At 43.3% G+C, this 16,761-nt stretch overlaps 1 protein-coding gene across 9 annotated transcripts in view; it reads right to left on the bottom strand.

The window, feature by feature from the left end:
* The window catches only part of LOC110529380 (C-terminal-binding protein 2), a 115,621-nt gene that overhangs the window by 7,755 nt on the left and 91,105 nt on the right, over positions 1-16,761 (bottom strand). For 8 of the 9 annotated variants that reach the window (XR_005052858.1, XM_036985346.1, XM_036985351.1 and 5 more), the window contains one exon: positions 174-328. Coding sequence is in view for 8 of the 9 variants with exons in the window: in XM_036985346.1 (XP_036841241.1) it covers positions 174-328 (155 nt within the window). In the remaining variant the exon portion in view is untranslated. Of the gene's footprint in view, positions 1-173; positions 329-12,190; positions 12,962-16,761 lie in introns of those variants that run through there. The other variant, XM_021611524.2, reaches the window with a different exon arrangement.

Below are 16,761 nucleotides of genomic sequence, written 5' to 3'. Positions count from 1 at the left end.
TTCACTTAAATGGGAAAGGGTGGGAGAGACAATATACTGTACTGTAATATCCGTTTTATGTTAGAGAAGGAGCAGAGGGGGAGAAGGAGGTGAAAAGACCGCTACAGTTTGAATTGAGGGCACAAACCCATGCAGTCCGTGTGTGTGTGTGTGTGTGTGTGTGTGTGTTATACCTTCTCATGGATCTCCTGTGTGGACTGGGCGTCACAGAAGGCGACAGTGGCCAGGTCTTTGAGGATGGGCATCTCTACTGTACAGTCACGCCCATCTAACAGGGCCACTAGGGGGCGAGGGTGCATCGGCCCATTCATGATCTGGGGCCGGATACCTACACACACAGAGACAGAGAGAGAGAGAAGATAAACAGAGAGAGAGAGAAGATAAAGCGAGGAGAGGAGAGAGAGAGAGAGAGAGAGAGAGAGAGAGAGAGAAAGAGAGAGAGATAAAGAGAGGACAGAGAGAGAGAACAGAGAGAGGACAGTGAAAGAGAAATGAGATAAAGGACAGAGCGCGAGAACAGAGAGAGAGAGGAGATAAAGAGAGAGGAGGAGGAAACTTGATGAAAACCTGAGGGGTCGGCACATTGTTAACAATAAACTACATTGGAGAATAGATTGCAGTGTGTGAGTCTCTTTAACAGATTCACTGAACCGCACCTGCACAAAGACATTGGATGTGCATATGTAATCTTTTCCCTCCCTCAAACACACACGCTGTGAAAATTGACAGTTCGATACAATGAATGCTATGACTCCACAATCACCTGGTAAGATGGATCAATAACACACACTCAATACTTCCTGAAATGACCAACCTCTCTGCTGTGTCTCATCGTTGTGACTCCTGATAACTCCAGTTACCAGGCAACAAAGCCTTTCACCCCATGAGGTCACTCCCACCATATCACAACCCTGCAGGGGCAGTGTGTGTGTGTGTGTGTGTGTATGTGCATGCTTGTGTGTGTGTTTGTGTGTACGCACTACGCACACACACGCGTAAGCAAGCACACCCACACCTGTGTTCTGTATCTGTTACAGCATGATACTACAGACACAAGTATCTCAACCTTCTCCAAACACACAGCACAATATCACCAATGTATCATCCCTGGAGCTTTATACTCTGTGAAGGAACAGAGTGAAAAAAGAGAAGAGTGACTCTGGGCAGAATGAAACCAAATTCCATCCAAAAAAAGGAAAGGGGGGGGGGGGAGAGGGAGAGAGAGAGAAAGCACTTTGCACACCACTCCTCCAGCGCTCCCTCGCTCCCTACTGCTGTTGTCATGGTGATTACAGGATTTGGGCAGGATTATGAAATATTTGATTTAGTGGCGTCGGTGCTGCTGAAGAGCAGATCTGAGCTTTTCTCTCCCCTCTGTGTCCATTTCAACATCAGAGAGAACAGACTGTAACCTGTGCCCATTGAACGAGAACACAAGATAGACCAGAAACACAAAAGAAATACAGAGAAATGTGTCAGAATGTACAACAACACAAAAACAATGTCCCTTAACACCACTTGGTTCTTCATGAGTTTTCCCTAATAACAATAACCAGCTAACCACAACATCCTAAATTGTATCCAGCATAAGAAATGTATGAATTCCGTCTTGGTGGCGGTAACCAGGGAGGTTGAAATCATAACGTGACGCTAGCACTGAATGATTTGTTTTTCATACAGTTCAACCTAAAGAGAGCACCTAATAGACTTCCTGTATAATGTCACAGCTGTGAAAGACAGCCAGTCTTTGGGAGGTCACCACTGAGCCCTGTGAGTGTGGAGATGTGAGGGATGGCTAGGACATACAGTGCATTCAGAAAGCATTCAGACCCCTTCCTCTTTTCCACATTTTGTTATGTTACAGCCTTAATCTAAAATTGATTCAATTCATTGTTTTCCTCATCAATCTACACACTGTGAGCAAGGCCTAATTGCCCAACTTCAGCGCTAATGCTCTTGTGGCTCACATTTACGTAAGTATTCAGACCCTTTACTCAGTACTTTGTTGAAGCACCTTTGACAGCGATTACAGCGTCAAGTCTTCTTGGGTATGACGCTAGAAACTTGGCACACCAATATTTGGGGAGTTTCTCCCATTCTTCTCTGCAGATCCTCTCAAGCTCCGGCAGGTTGGATGGGGAGCGTCGCTGCACAGCTATTTTCAGGTCTGTCCAGAGATGTTAGATTGGGTTCAAGTCCGGGCTCTGACTTAGCCACTCAAGGACATTCAGAGACTTGTCCCGAAGCCACTCCTGTTTGGCTGTGTGCCAGGTTTCCTCCAGACGTGATGCTTGAGATTCAGGCCAAAGAGTTCAATCTTGGTTTCATCAGACCAGAGAATCTTGTCTCTCATGGTCTGAGAGTCCTTTAGGTACCTTTTGCCAGTGGGCTGTCATGTGCCTTTTACTAAGGAGTGGCTTCAGTCTGCAAACTCTACCATAAAGGCCTGATTGGTGGAGTGCTGCAGAGATGGTTGTCCTTCTGGAAGGTTCTCCCATCGCCACAGACGAACTCTAGAGCTCTGTCAGAGTAACCAACGGGTTCTTGGTCACCTCCCTGACCAAGGCCCTTCTCCCCAGATTGCTCAGTTTGGCCAGGCAGCCAGCTCTAGGAATAGTCTTAGTGGTTCCAAACTTCATCCATTTAAGAATGATGAAGGCCACTGTGTTCTTGGGGACCTTCAAGCCTGCAGACATTTTTTGGTACCCTTCCTCAGATATGTGCCTCAACATAATCCTGTCTCAGAGCTCTACAGATAATTCCTTCGACCTCATGGCTTGGTCAACTGTGGGACCTTATAGACAGGTGTGTGTCATTCCGAATCATGTCCAATCAATTCAATTTACCACAGGTGGACTCCAAGTTTTAGAAACATCTCAAGGATGATCAATGGAAACAGGATGCACCTGAGCTCAATTTCGAGTCTCATAGCAAAGGGTCTGAATACTTATGTAAATAAGTTGTTTTTCATGTTTAATAAATTTGCAAACATTTCTAAAAACATGTTTCCCTTTGTCATTATGGGGTACTGTGTGTAGATTGATGAGGGGGAAAAAATATTGAAAACATTTTAGAATAAGGCTGTAACGTAACAAAATGTGGAAAAGGGGAAGGGGTCTGAAAACTTTCCGAATGCACTGTATATACTTTTGTGTATTATTATCTTTTATGTATTATTATCATGGGTACGTGTCTCTGTGCCTCTCACACAGTGTCAGTCAACTCTCACAGCCTTTTACATGACGAAGCACAGAGGAAGGAAATTGCCATGACAACATAGCTCTTTACAATTGTGTGAATAGGGTACCTATAGATTCAATATCCCTGGAAGGATGGAGGTCTATAGCTATTTATTGCACAGTTCACTTTCTCTCCATGGGACTGTGCATGGTAGTCTGGCTGACGCGACTCCCGTGGTACACAGCGAACGAGCGCTGTGACACACTGGTCCACCATAAATGCATTATTCGCACAGAAATTGGCTGAGCTTTGATTGGTTCTCTTAAATCTTTTTCTTTTTCTTTCCTGGGTGGTTTGAGACCTGGATTTGAAACTCTAACAGTTGTATTGGAAGGGGGCAGCTTTCAGGGGCTATGTGTGGTTGTCTATGTGGGTTCTTGAGTGAGAAAGACACAGAAGAGCCACCTTCCTTATCGACGCATCCTGCCTACAACACCAAGCAGCTTTGCCAGACTCCGAAGTCAGGAAGACTTCAAGTTTGGCACTAGCCCGACTGTGTGCAGGGCGCTCTGAAGTAAAATACTGTTCCACAGACACACGCCTGAATCTCCTTACACTCCTGCAGACCCCATTAACATAGCACAGAATTGGTGAGCACAACCTCCTTCAAATACCCTATTAGCTGAGAGCAGAGGGTCACACTCACACACAGTTTAGAGGCAAGCGAAATACTGGCAACAGTCGGAAGTGGGTCAAAATACTGATGATTAATTATTTCCTTGTGGCTAATAGACTTTCAGCACCCTAATAAGTCAGAACAAGAAGCTCTGCTAAATACATGATACATTGCTGGCTAATTAGCTACTAATGAGAGCTTAATGAGGACCTAATACCTGGTCAGTAATTCTGAAGAGCTTCTTAAAGGGATACTTTGGGATTTTGGCAATGAGGCCCTTAATCTACTTCCTCAGAGTCAGAGGAACTCATGGATACCATTTTTTAGTCTCTGTCCAGTATAAAGAAAGTTAAGAGGTAGTTTTGTGACCCAATGCTAAATAGCATTAGCGCAATGACTGGAAGTCTATGGGCATCTACTAGCATGCTAGCAGATATCCATAGACTTTCAGTCATTGTGCTAACGCTAGTTAGCAATTGTGCTAGCGCTAGTGAGCAACTTCCTTCAAACTGCACACAGAGACATACAAATTGTGTCCACACGTTCATCTGACTCCGGGGAAGAAGATAACATCCCAAAGTATCCCTTTAAAGCAGCCTGGGAGAAAATGACATGAGGCAAGTCAACCACAGGCGGCTGGTGGCACCATAATTGGGGAGTACGGGCTCATAGTAAAAGCTATAACGGAATACATGGAATGGTATCAAACACATGGTTCCCATTACATTCCAGCCATTATTATTAGCTGCCCTCCCCTCAGCAGCCTCCTGTAAAGTCAAATGCAAGTCACATCATGTCAAATGTGCTACAACTCCATACTGTTCCAGAATGTTCTCAACAACATAATAAAATGCTAATGTATGCATACATGTTCTGGATAATCTGAAAATAGAGTGGAGATTAACAGATATGCTTACACCCACGTGCACAAACCCACCAGCACACAGGACACAGGACACAGCACACACACACACACACACTTAGAGTAGATTTACCCAGTCTAGCCTGTCTTGTTGACTAGCCATCTTCCCCATGGGATCCCTCATCCTTACTGAACTGACATGTCCTCTGAGCTCTCATCACCACAGCTGGTCCAGGACCAGTGCTTATGTAACCGAGGTGGCTCTGTGAACCACACTCACGTGATAAGTAACATTGCTGGAGACACCAAGACTTGTGTTAGCTACCCAAGCAGCGATCCTCAACCAATTTGCTATCAGACAGGGTCTGACTCTCTTCCTTGAAGATCACTGAAATGAAAACTAGCTCATGAGATCTACAATTGTGCCAGCTAACATCCCCAAGGACCGCTGCAAGGCCGTATTAGGCCAACCGGTGAAGTTCCTTGTTGTGGTTCCTGATATTTTTCCTCCGCCACTGTGTGTTCTGGGAACCAACCATGAAGTTACAGTTGTGTGTCCAATTAAACCCACTTGTGGTCCTAAATCAGCACTTACTAATCAAATCAAATGTTATTTGTCACATGTGCCGAATATAACAGGTGAACCTTACAGTGAAACGCTTACTTAAAAGCCCTTAACCAACAACGCAGGGAAGAAAAATACCAACAAAAAAAGAAAGAAAAGTAACAAATAATTAAAGAGCAGCAGTAAAATAACAATAGCGAGGCTATATACAGGGGGTACCGGTACAGACTCAATGTCTGTAGGGGGGCACCGGTTAGTTGACCTTTGGCAGCGATTACAGCCTTGAGTCTTCTTGGGTATGACGCTACAAGCTTGGCACACCTGTATTTGGGGAATTTCTCCCATTTTTCTCTGTAGATCCTCTCAAGCTCTGTCAGGTTGGATGGGGAGCGTTGCTGCACAGCTATTTTCAGGTCTCTCCAAAGATGCTCAATTGTGCTCAAGTCTGGACCCAACTTTTTTCTAACAATGAGTAAGATATGAGGAATCCAACGAAATGGTCAAAAACCACCCACGGACCGCTCACACCCCACGCCAATCCCACCCCATCAACAAGTACACAGTATCCGTTTTCTATGTCTGACAAGTAGTATGGAGCTGCTACTTGGAATATTGTAGTATGTATGTTGTATGTCAACTCAGTAAATTTGGTGATGTTTTTGTTTTCCTGTTCAGAGAAATGAGTCACTGAAGTTGTTTGGTTTATATTCCATCCCACATCCTGATATGACCATGTTTTGATCACTAGTTCATGCTCTTCCTGTTTATGGACAAGGTATGACATCAACCAAATTCACTGAGAATACATTATATAGGATTAAGATGCAATACTTTGAGCCGCAGCTCCATACTACTTACATAACTGATACTACGGTTAAAATCACTTGGAGCTGATTTCCTGTTTTTTTACAGTCTTTTACATCCAACAATAAAAATTCCATTGCTCAGAAAACTTGGTGGGGGCCAAATAAAACAACCATGGGCCAAATCCAGTTGGGAACCCTGCTATATAGCCATGGTTGGGGTGGGACTGGCGTGGGGTGTGAGGGGTCCGTGGGGGGCTTTTCACAATATATTTGGATTCCTCATGTGTAACTCATCATTCTAAAAAAGTGTTCGCAAAAACGGATGTTAATTACTGTATTTATTGAATATTATATGAATCAAAATGGCTGCCTCCCGATTAGTGCCACGCATTATGCACTAGAGGTGTTACTACAGACCCGGGTTCGATGCCCGGCTGGGACCGGGAGACCTATGAGGCGGCGCACAATTGGCCTAGCGTCGTCTGGGTTAGGGGAGGGTTTGGCCGGCCGGGATATCCTTGTCCCATCGCGCTCTAGCGACTCCTTGTGGCGGGCTGGGCACATGCATGCTGACTCGTGTCACCAGTTGTAGAGTGTTTCCTCCAACACATTGCTGCGGCTGGTTTCCGGGTTAAGCGGGCAGGTGTTAAGAAGCGCGGTTTGGTGGGTCCTGTTTCGGAGGACGCATGACTTGACCTTCACCTCTCCCAAGCCCATTGGGGAGTTGCAGCGATGAGACAAGATCGTAATTGGATCGCAATTGGATATCATGAAATTGGGGAGAAAAAGGGGGTAAAATACAAAACAAATCAAATTATTAGATCAAATTATGTATGAATACAATAATGTTTCAGGAATGCTAATCTTATGTTTCCAACTACAGAAACGATTTCAGAATAATCTGAGATGGTGGGTGACTAAATCCTCTTTCTAGTGCTTTTTGAGGTGAAACGACCCACTCTTCTCTGTACTAAAGGCTCTGGTCTGTTTAGCACCACTATGGTTGTTTGGCAGGCTAGCATGAGCCCCACCCAAAGTCTGTGTCATTGGAAACCAGTGCAGGGGTAGACACTAGCCAAAACAGGGTGGAGAAAATCCACACTAGACAAAATACTAGCCTCATCTTAAGGGGGGAAATGAAAAATGAGCCCTTTGTTTTAATGGATAAAGATGCCACTGTACCATTTGAAGCCACCAATTTGATACAATGATACACTTCATAGTTAAAGGAGAATCGATTACTACACTGAGCTACGTAAACACAGAAGATGCTTCGTATTTAGCTTATGGTCTATCAAAGAACACTAACACAACCGATAGATCACATTGCTCTGAGACTCAAGGAAGGAAGTGTGTCACCACCATGCAGCGTTGTTGTGATACTTCTCATTGGATGAGTTAGACACCTGGCCAACTACAGCCGCGATCTAGATGCTTTCTTGGAGTATGAAAGAAGCTTGCAGAGAGACATTAGCATCCACCCACAGATGAAGCCCAGATGTTCTGCCACTAAAATCCTTTTTTTGGATTCTGACAACTGAAATATAAAGGCCGCCTCTAAATTCCTTCGTAGAAATGAGCTTTTCCTTCAGATAATACGATAGAGTGTCTAGTTCCCATTTGGATGTCTGATCAGACAGTTCCTATTCTCTGCTGCCAGAGGGTGAGTCACAGATTTAGAGGAGAACCATTTCCTAAATAGAGCAAAACAATTGAGAAACGATCCCTCAACTACCCCTCAGTTTTTCTTGGAACTTGAGTTATATTTCATTGGATTACATTAAAGGACACTACCCTTCTCTGCTTCAGTTTGATCCTTCTGATGTAATGGAGGAAATGGAGTTAATTGTAACAACAATGAATAAGCTCTTGGCATCTTTTTAGATTCATCCAAAGCATTTGACATGGTTGATCAATAAATATTACTTTCTAAATGACATTATTACAGTTTTCATGATTATACATATAATTGACTATATAGTTATGTTTATGCTAGATAACAATTTGTTCATGCAAATGGCTGTGCATCTCCCAGAGCCAAGATATCCTGTGGCGTCCCACAGGGTTCAATAATTGGACCTTTGTTAGTCCTAATCTATATCAATGACCTTGCTGCTGTGTCTTCTACTGTGCTTCCCATTATCTTTGCTGATGACACCAATTTGATTTTATCATCACACAATAATTTTGATTCAGTAATTAATGACGCCAACTAAGGTATGGCCAAATTTTCCGAATGATTCCAGATTTAAAAAAATATATATCTTTAAATGTTAAAAAATCCAACTTTATTTTATTCACTAGTAAGAATAAGAAATATTGCAACAACAACAACAAAAAGAGCCAGAATCTCAATTGTTGGGAATGAAATTGAACTAGTCACATGCACTAGATTCCTCAGAATTCTAATTGATGTAAAGATATCCTGGAAAGATCATATTCAAATTGTCTACACAAAGTGATGAAATCTGCTGGCTTCATCAGAAATATTAGTGGTTTTGTTCATCAAGCTTGCTTCCTAACTCCATACTATAGCTCAATTTACCCATATTTAATTTAATGTAATATTGTCTGGATCAGTATATACACCTCCTACCTACACATTGTACTCATCATACAAAATATATTTGTAAGACTAGCCACCTCCTATAATTACCTGGCTCCATCTGCACCTTTGTTTAAGAAACTCAATATCTTGTCTATTTTACGACATTAGTGTACGCCAATTATACACTTCGATCTACAAATACTCATACCTCACAGACAGTTTACCTAAACCCTTTAGTGGATTCTTCCAGGTTAATCCTGAAATCCATCTATATAACACAAGACACTGCGATAACCTTCACCTCCCCCACTGCTACATCTCCAATAGTCAATTCTCTATCAGATATAGAGGTACCATACTCTGGAACTCTTATCTTCACATTGCCAAAATACCATCATCCCTCAATAACTTCAAGCGAAGACTGGGGGTCAAGCCTGATGAACCAAACTACTCAGTAATCTCCTCCATATAGCCTAACTCTCACACACTCACATATACGTTTGAACAAAACAAATATATATATACACTACCATTCAAAAGTTTGGGGTCACTTAGAAATGTCCTTGTTTTTGAAAGGAAAGCACATTTCTTGTCCATTAAAATAACATAAAATGTATGAGAAATACAGTGTAGACATTGTTAATGTTGTAAATGACTATTGTAGCAGGAAACGTCCGATTTTATATGGAATATCTACATAGGCGTACAGAGGCCCATTATCAGCAACCATCACTCCTGTGTTCCAATGGCACGTTGTGTCAGCTAATCCAAGTTCATAATTTTGAAAGGATAGGTTGATCATTAGAAAACTATTTTGCAATTATGTTAGCACAGCTGAAAACTGTTGTTCTGATTAAAGAAGCAATAAAACTGTCATTCTTTAGACTGGTTGAGTATCTGGAGCATCAGCATTTGTGGGTTCAATTACAGGCTCAAAAGGACCAGAAACAAATAACTTTCTTCTGAAACTCAGAAGAACTCAGTCTATTCTTGTTCTGAGAAATGAAGGCTATTTCATGTGAGAAATTACCAAGAAACTGAAGATCTCGTACAACGCTATGTACTACTCCTTTCACAGAACAACACAGACTGGCTCTAACCAGAATAGAAAGAGGAGTGGGAGGCCCCGGTGCACAACTTAGCAAGAGGACAAGTACATTAGTGTCTAGTTTGAGAAACAGATGCCTTGAAGGCCAGCATCCTGGAATCGACTCCTCACTGTTGACGTTGAGACTGGTGTTTTGCGGGTACTATTTAATGAAGCTGCCAGTTGAGGACTTGTGAGACGTCTGTTTCTCAAACTAGACACTCTAATGTACTTGTCCTCTTGCTCAGTTGGGCACCGGGGCCTCCCACTCACCTACCCAATTTGTTTTTGTTTACATGTTGCATGCTGCAGAGCTCCAGTAACAATGTCCTGAAACAAAACAGTTTAGCATACTCCCTAATATAACAGTGAGCTAGTTTGACTAAATAAGGGAGTGTTGCACTCCCCCTGTACCCCTGAGCCGATTTTCCACAACAGATAAAGGGAAAGCTGTCTCTTTCAATCTAAACCACCCATCTTTCTCCCCTTCTCTCTCTCCTGGAGGAGAGTGTAAGGTGACCAAACACAGGCCAACCACAGCCCCAATGACTCAATTCTGTGTGTGACAAATGCAATATATCTCCCCCTGGCCTCTAGTCTCCAGCCCACTAAACAATAAAACTGAGAAAACAAAAGGAAGTGAGGAGGATTTTCCACGGCGCGGTGATGTCAGGGCTCTGCCTCGGTGCGGTCGCCCAGTTCAGAATAGGGTTTTGTAGAAACTGCTCTCTTTCCTACTGTATATGAAGAGCTAAGAAGGGCTCAATGGCTTAGGACCAACAGCTGGTTCTTGTTACCTAGCAACTCCCAAGCTGAGGCCACGGTTACAGGTCTGCTCAGAGTGGGGGTCTCACTCTCCTGACTCAATCTGGCAACCAGTGGTATTATAAGACAGCTTCACTCAAAATAACAGGCCTCCAAAACTGGCACACCGAGAAAGAAAGAGGTTCTGACTCCACTAAGAAAATGACAAAGAGAGGTGCGTTAATGTGTTATGACTTCGTCTATCAATTTATGCCAGGAAACCTGAATATGAGTAAAGTATGTCTATGGCTGGTCAGTAGCCAACGGCAGCATAGTTTGAGTCCTGGTGCAGAGAGACAGTATGTGGATGGGCAGTGAGACAGCAGCGAGCTCAGCCAGAGCACTGGAACACTGCATTGCCTCAGAGAGGGCCAAAAACACACACCCAGGCACACACACACACCCACACACATACACAGACACACACACATAGCACGGTGTCAGAACATGAGCTACGGTACTGTGTGTATGCTTGTGTGTGAGCAACAGCAAGAGGGAGAGAGCAAGAGGGTAGAGGCCATATAATCTTCTTTTGTTGGCAGGTTTTCCCCTTCCAGGCCCCCTCGACCATACGACGCCCTGCCCCCCTTCACCACCCAGCACACCCTATCCCCCCTGTAGACACACAAAGCCCCTGCTTGTCCTCCCTCTGCCTGCCATCCTTCCCCACCCTTATCACCACCCTGCTGCCCCTGCCCTGTTACCAGCCCCACTAAACCAACCACTCCCCTGCCAAGAGCTCCCGAGTGGCACAGCGGTCTAAGGCAATGCATCTCAGTGCTAGAGGCGTCACTAACAGACGTTCGAATCCAGGCTGTATCACAACCGGCCGTGATTGGGAGTCCCATAGGGGGGCGCACAATTGGCCCAGCGTCGTCTGAGTTTGGCCGGAGTAGACCGTCATTGTAAATAAGAATGTGTTCTTAACTGACTTGCCTAGTTAAATAAAGGTTACATTTTTTTTAAGGGAAAAAAAGAGAGAGAGGGGCAGAAAGAAAGAAAATACAGGGAGAAGGAATGAGAGATAACGAGACCATGATAGAGTGAGGGAGAATGAGAGAGAGATGTCTGTCCTTCCTAAATGGCAGCCTTTGTGCTTCTTCAGCCAGACTTGCTCTCTAGAGCACAATTGGGGCCAGAGACAAAAGCAGGCGACTAGTGGACAGCACACTTCAGCTCCCATTCAACCACACTGGCTTTCTTTACACAGGGAACCATCAAGGGACCGTACACCACAGGGAGGGAAGCACACACACACACACACACACACACACGCACGCTCTCAGGGATTTATTGTGGTAATAACTATACTGTTTACAAAGGAGCTAAGCACTGTATAAGAACATACAGATATCACTCACTCACACTGGAAGACACACGCATGACCATTCATCAATGACCTCCCCCCCAACAATCCCTCAATCTCAATACATCCCCCCTTCATCTTCTCTGCTCACTCACTTTCCTTCCCCTTGGATTTACACAGTTCACTGGTTTCAAGCCCAGTAGAGACATATGCACACACACACATTCTTTCATGACACACTTCATTGCAGACACGTTGAGGTTCAATTGCCTTGACAGACCCCCCTCTACACACACACTCTGACCCACACGCAAGCACACACTCGCAGAACAACCAACAGGAAACATGCTCCTTGCCTGGGAAATGCTGTCTCCACATTCTTCAGATCAAGAGAGGCACATGGCAGTGGCAGAACACACAAAAAAAAGTAGGCAGGGGGGATTCTCAGTGTGTCCTGAGGGTAGGCTATCCCTTCCTCCCTCTCTCCCCCCTCTCCTCCTTTTCTCCTTTCTCCTTATTCAGTCTCTATCCACTGCTTGTTGTCCAGAAGCACCCTTCTTCACCTTACTCCCAGCTGTTCCATACTTGAAAGCGGGCTGGTGGGCGAGAGGGGCTGTAGGGGGGCGAGGGGGGGCAGAGCAGGGTGGCGAGAGGGGCTGTACGGGGGTCAGGGCAGGGGGGTGAGCTTGGTCAGATAGTCTTTTATCTCCGGGGCATAAACAGGTCTTTTCCAGTCAGCATCCGCCAGCAATCGCCTCTCTTCTCCTCTCGTCGATCGCAAATATCTTCTCTCTTTCTCTGTCTTTCTCTCTATCCCTCCCTCCCTCCTGCACGCTCCGTCCGGGCTATTTAAACAGATTGCAGGCTTTCTCCACCAGCCTTTGTGTGAGGCCGAGAGCGAGAAAGAAAGGAAGAAAGAGAAGACAGGGAAAACAAGTGAGCAAACCAGAGAGCCCCAGCTACGCAGGGAAAAAAAAGAGAGAAAAATGAAAAGAGAAAAAAAAATCCCTAAATGAGTGCTAGTCAAAACGAGTGGTGCGACGCTCCTGGCGTGGACGAATCACTCTTCCGTTACCTCTGCTCTCACACAATTTCCTTCCCTCTTTCCCCCCCCCCCCTTCCTCTTTCCCTCACTCTCCCTTTCTCTCTGTCTTATTATTTTCGATCTGGCTTTCACAGCATTTTAAGAATGCCAGCCCCCTTTTCCCCTCTCCCTCCCTTTCACACTCACTCTCTGTTATTTCTCTCCTTCTTCACCCTTCCCCCCTTTCTTAACAAAACATCCCATTTATTTTCAAACCCATTCAGTGAAGTGCACGTATGATGTGTTTTTCTCTAAAACTTGCATTGTCCCCCTAATGTCTAAAAAAAAGTACAATATCAACATCACCTGCCAACATTAAGTCAAAACACCGACAGTAACACAAGGGCAAATAGACAAAAATACACACTATAAAAGAATAACATTGCAGTTGAGGATTCCTACAGCATTATGTCCACAACTAACTGGAAAACCTGGGGAAATTACTGGCATGTGTTTCCAGTACATTCCCAGGAAATGTATCTTTCCTCCAATCAGCTGCATGTTGTCCTTTAACGATCACATCCTCGCATGGTTTGGTGGCTTGTGTCATCAAGATTGTCATAATAAAACAACATAAACAACCCACTGGGCACAAACTGGTGGAATCCATGATGTTTGAATTTGTCAATGTATTGTGACGTGGAATCTACGTGGAAAAATACACAGGATTTGAAAAAGGTCATCAATGTTGTTTTGAGGGTGCCATCATGGTAACCCAATTTTAACATAGACAAACCTTGTATACAATATGTTGAATGTGTACCTTTAAAACATCATCAGATCCTCAATGTTATATCTACTATCAGAATTTTTGGGGGGCTTAGCAGCACCTCCTACTGGAGAGTGTATCTATCTACAGCTACCTTTTGGTCACCAGTCCAGGGTTTTAACCAAGCCCAGCTTAGTTATGATGTTTGGTCACTGGCTATTATCAATGTGCTACCGTGAGAATGACTGTTGAGAGACTTCTACTTACAAATGAAATAAATTCACTGTTGCCATCGAAGTCATTCTAAAGGGTAGGTTTAACAGAGCAAATTAAATGTAAATATACTTTATTACTCATATATCACCAATGATGCTTTTTAGGCACATATAGCATCTGCAAAGTAATCAACAGTTATTGTTTCAATTCAACACAGAATTCAACTAAAAACAGACAATACAATAGAACAAATGATTATTGATGTCTCAAGCAAACACATTTCCGGGTGGAGGAAGTTGCATTCTGTGCATGGTTCTCTGCATGGCTGTGCTCTGTATTTACAAATCAGTAATCACATAATGCAGCGACTTTCCAATAAGATGAACCATAGCACTGTCAATGTCACAGTGCTATTTCATTCTGCAATCTCAAAAATATCCGTCAGATGGTGAAAGTGAGCCACTATGTGAGGTTAATGTGACATATCCTAATGTGCCTTCCGTGGCCTCAAACTGCTCTTAAATGCAAGTAAAACTAAATGCATGCTCTTCAACCGATCGCTGCCCATACCTGCCCGCTCGTCCAGCATCACTACTCTGGAAGGTTCTGACTTAGAATACGTGGACAACATCAAATACCTAGGTGTCTGGTTAGACTGTAAACTCTCCTTCCAGACTCACATTAAGCATCTCCAATCAAAAATTTAATCTAGAATCAGCTTCCTATTTCGCAACAAAGCATATTTCACTCATGCTGCCAAACATACCCTCGTAAAACTGACTATCCTACCGATCCTTGACTTCGGCGATGTCATCTATAAAATAGCCTCCAACACTCTACTCAGCAAATTGGATGCAGTCTATCACAGTGCCAACTGTTTTGTCACCAAAGCCCCATATACTTCCCACCACTGTCACCTGTATGCTCTCGTTGGCTGGCCCTCGCTTCATATTTGTCGCCAAACCCACTGGCTCCAGGTCATCTACAGTTGAAGTCAGATGCTTACATACACCTAGGTTGAAGTCATTAAAACTCGTTTTTCAACCACTCCTCAAATTTCTTGTTAACAAACTATAGTTTTGGCAAGTCGGTTAGAACATCCCCTTCGTGTATAACACAAGTCATTTTTCCAACAATTGTTTACAGACAGATTATTTCACTTATAATTCACTGTGTCACAATTCCCGTGGGTCAAAGGTTTACATACACTAAGTTGACTGTGCCTTTAAAAACTTGGAAAATTCTAGAAAAATTAGGTCATGGCTTTAGAAGCTTCTTACATCATGAGTCAATTGGAGGTATACCTGTGAATGTATTTCAAGGCCTACCTTCAAACTCAGTGCCTCTTTGCTTGACATCATGGGAAAATCAAAAGAAATCAGCCAAGTCCTCAGAAATAAATTGTAGACCTCCACAAGTCTTGTTCATCCTTGGGAACAATTTCCAAACGCCTGAAGGTAGGTACCGTGTTCATCTGTACAAACAATACAAAGCAAGTATAAACACCATGGGACCACGCAGCCGTTATACCGCTCAGGTCTGTCTCCTAGAGATGGATGTACTTTGGTGGGAAAAGTGCTAATCAATCCCAGAACAACAGCAAAGGACCCTGTGAAGATGCTCGAGGAAACAGGTACAAAAGTATCTATATCCACAGTAAAAACAAGTCCTACAGTGGGGCAAAAAAGTATTTAGTCAGCCACCAATTGTGCAAGTTCTCCCACTTAAAAAAGATGAGAGAGGCCTGTAATTTTCATCATAGGTACACTTCAACTATGACAGACAAAATGAGAAAAAAAATCCAGAAAATCACATTGTAGGATTTTTAATGAATTTATTTGCAAATTATGGTGGAAAATAAGTATTTGGTCACCTACAAACAAGCAAGATTTCTGGCTCTCACAGACCTGTAACTTCTTCTTTAAGAGGCTCCTCTGTCCTCCACTCGTTACCTGTATTAACCTCTTTGATCTCTAGGGGCGCTATTTCATTTTTGGATAAAAAACGTTCCCGTTTTAAGCGCGATATTTTGTCACGAAAAGATGCTCGACTATGCATATTCTTGACAGTTTTTGAAAGAAAACACTCTGAAGTTTCAGAATCTGCAAAGATATTGTCTGTATGTGCCCCAGAACTCATTCTACAGGCGAAACCAAGATGATGCGTCAACCAGGAAATGAGCAGAATTTCTGAAGCTCTGTTTTCCATTGTCTCCTTATATGGCTGTGATTGCGCAAGGAATGAGCCTACACTTTCTGTCGTTCCCCCAAGGTGTTAGCAGCATTGTGACGTATTTGTAGGCATATCATTGGAAGATTGACCATAAGAGACTACATTTTCCAAGTGTCCGCCTGGTGTCCTGCGTGGAATTCGGTGCGCAATTGCCAGCTGCTTGTACTTTTCCATTTGATTGAGGGGAGAAACCATGCTTCCATGAACGATATATCATTGAAGAGATATATGAAAAACACCTTGAGGATTGATTCTAAACAACGTTTGCCATGTTTTCAGTCGATATTATGGAGTTAATTTGGAAAAAAGTTCGCGTTTTGAGGACTGAATTTTCGGTTTTTTTTGGTAGCCAAATGTGATGTATAAAACGGAGCTATTTCTAATACACAAAGAATCTTTTTGGAAAAACTGAGCATCTGCTATCTAACTGAGAGTATCCTCATTGAAAACATCAGAAGTTCTTCAAAGGTAAATGATTTTATTTGAAGGCTTTTATGTTTTTGTTGAAATGTTGCGTGCTGGATGCTAACGCTAATGCTAACGCTAAATGCTACGCTAGCTAGCTACTTTTACACAAATTATTGTTTTCCTATGGTTGAGAAGCATATTTTGAAAATCTGAGATTACAGTGTTGTTTACAAAAGGCTAAGCTTGAGAGATGGCATATTTATTTCATTTCATTTGCG

This window comes from Oncorhynchus mykiss, chromosome 1 (assembly GCF_013265735.2).
Source record: "Oncorhynchus mykiss isolate Arlee chromosome 1, USDA_OmykA_1.1, whole genome shotgun sequence".
NCBI lineage: Eukaryota > Metazoa > Chordata > Actinopteri > Salmoniformes > Salmonidae > Oncorhynchus > Oncorhynchus mykiss.
Note: the sequence above shows the minus strand (reverse complement) of the source record. Positions and strands in the feature narration are given on the sequence as shown.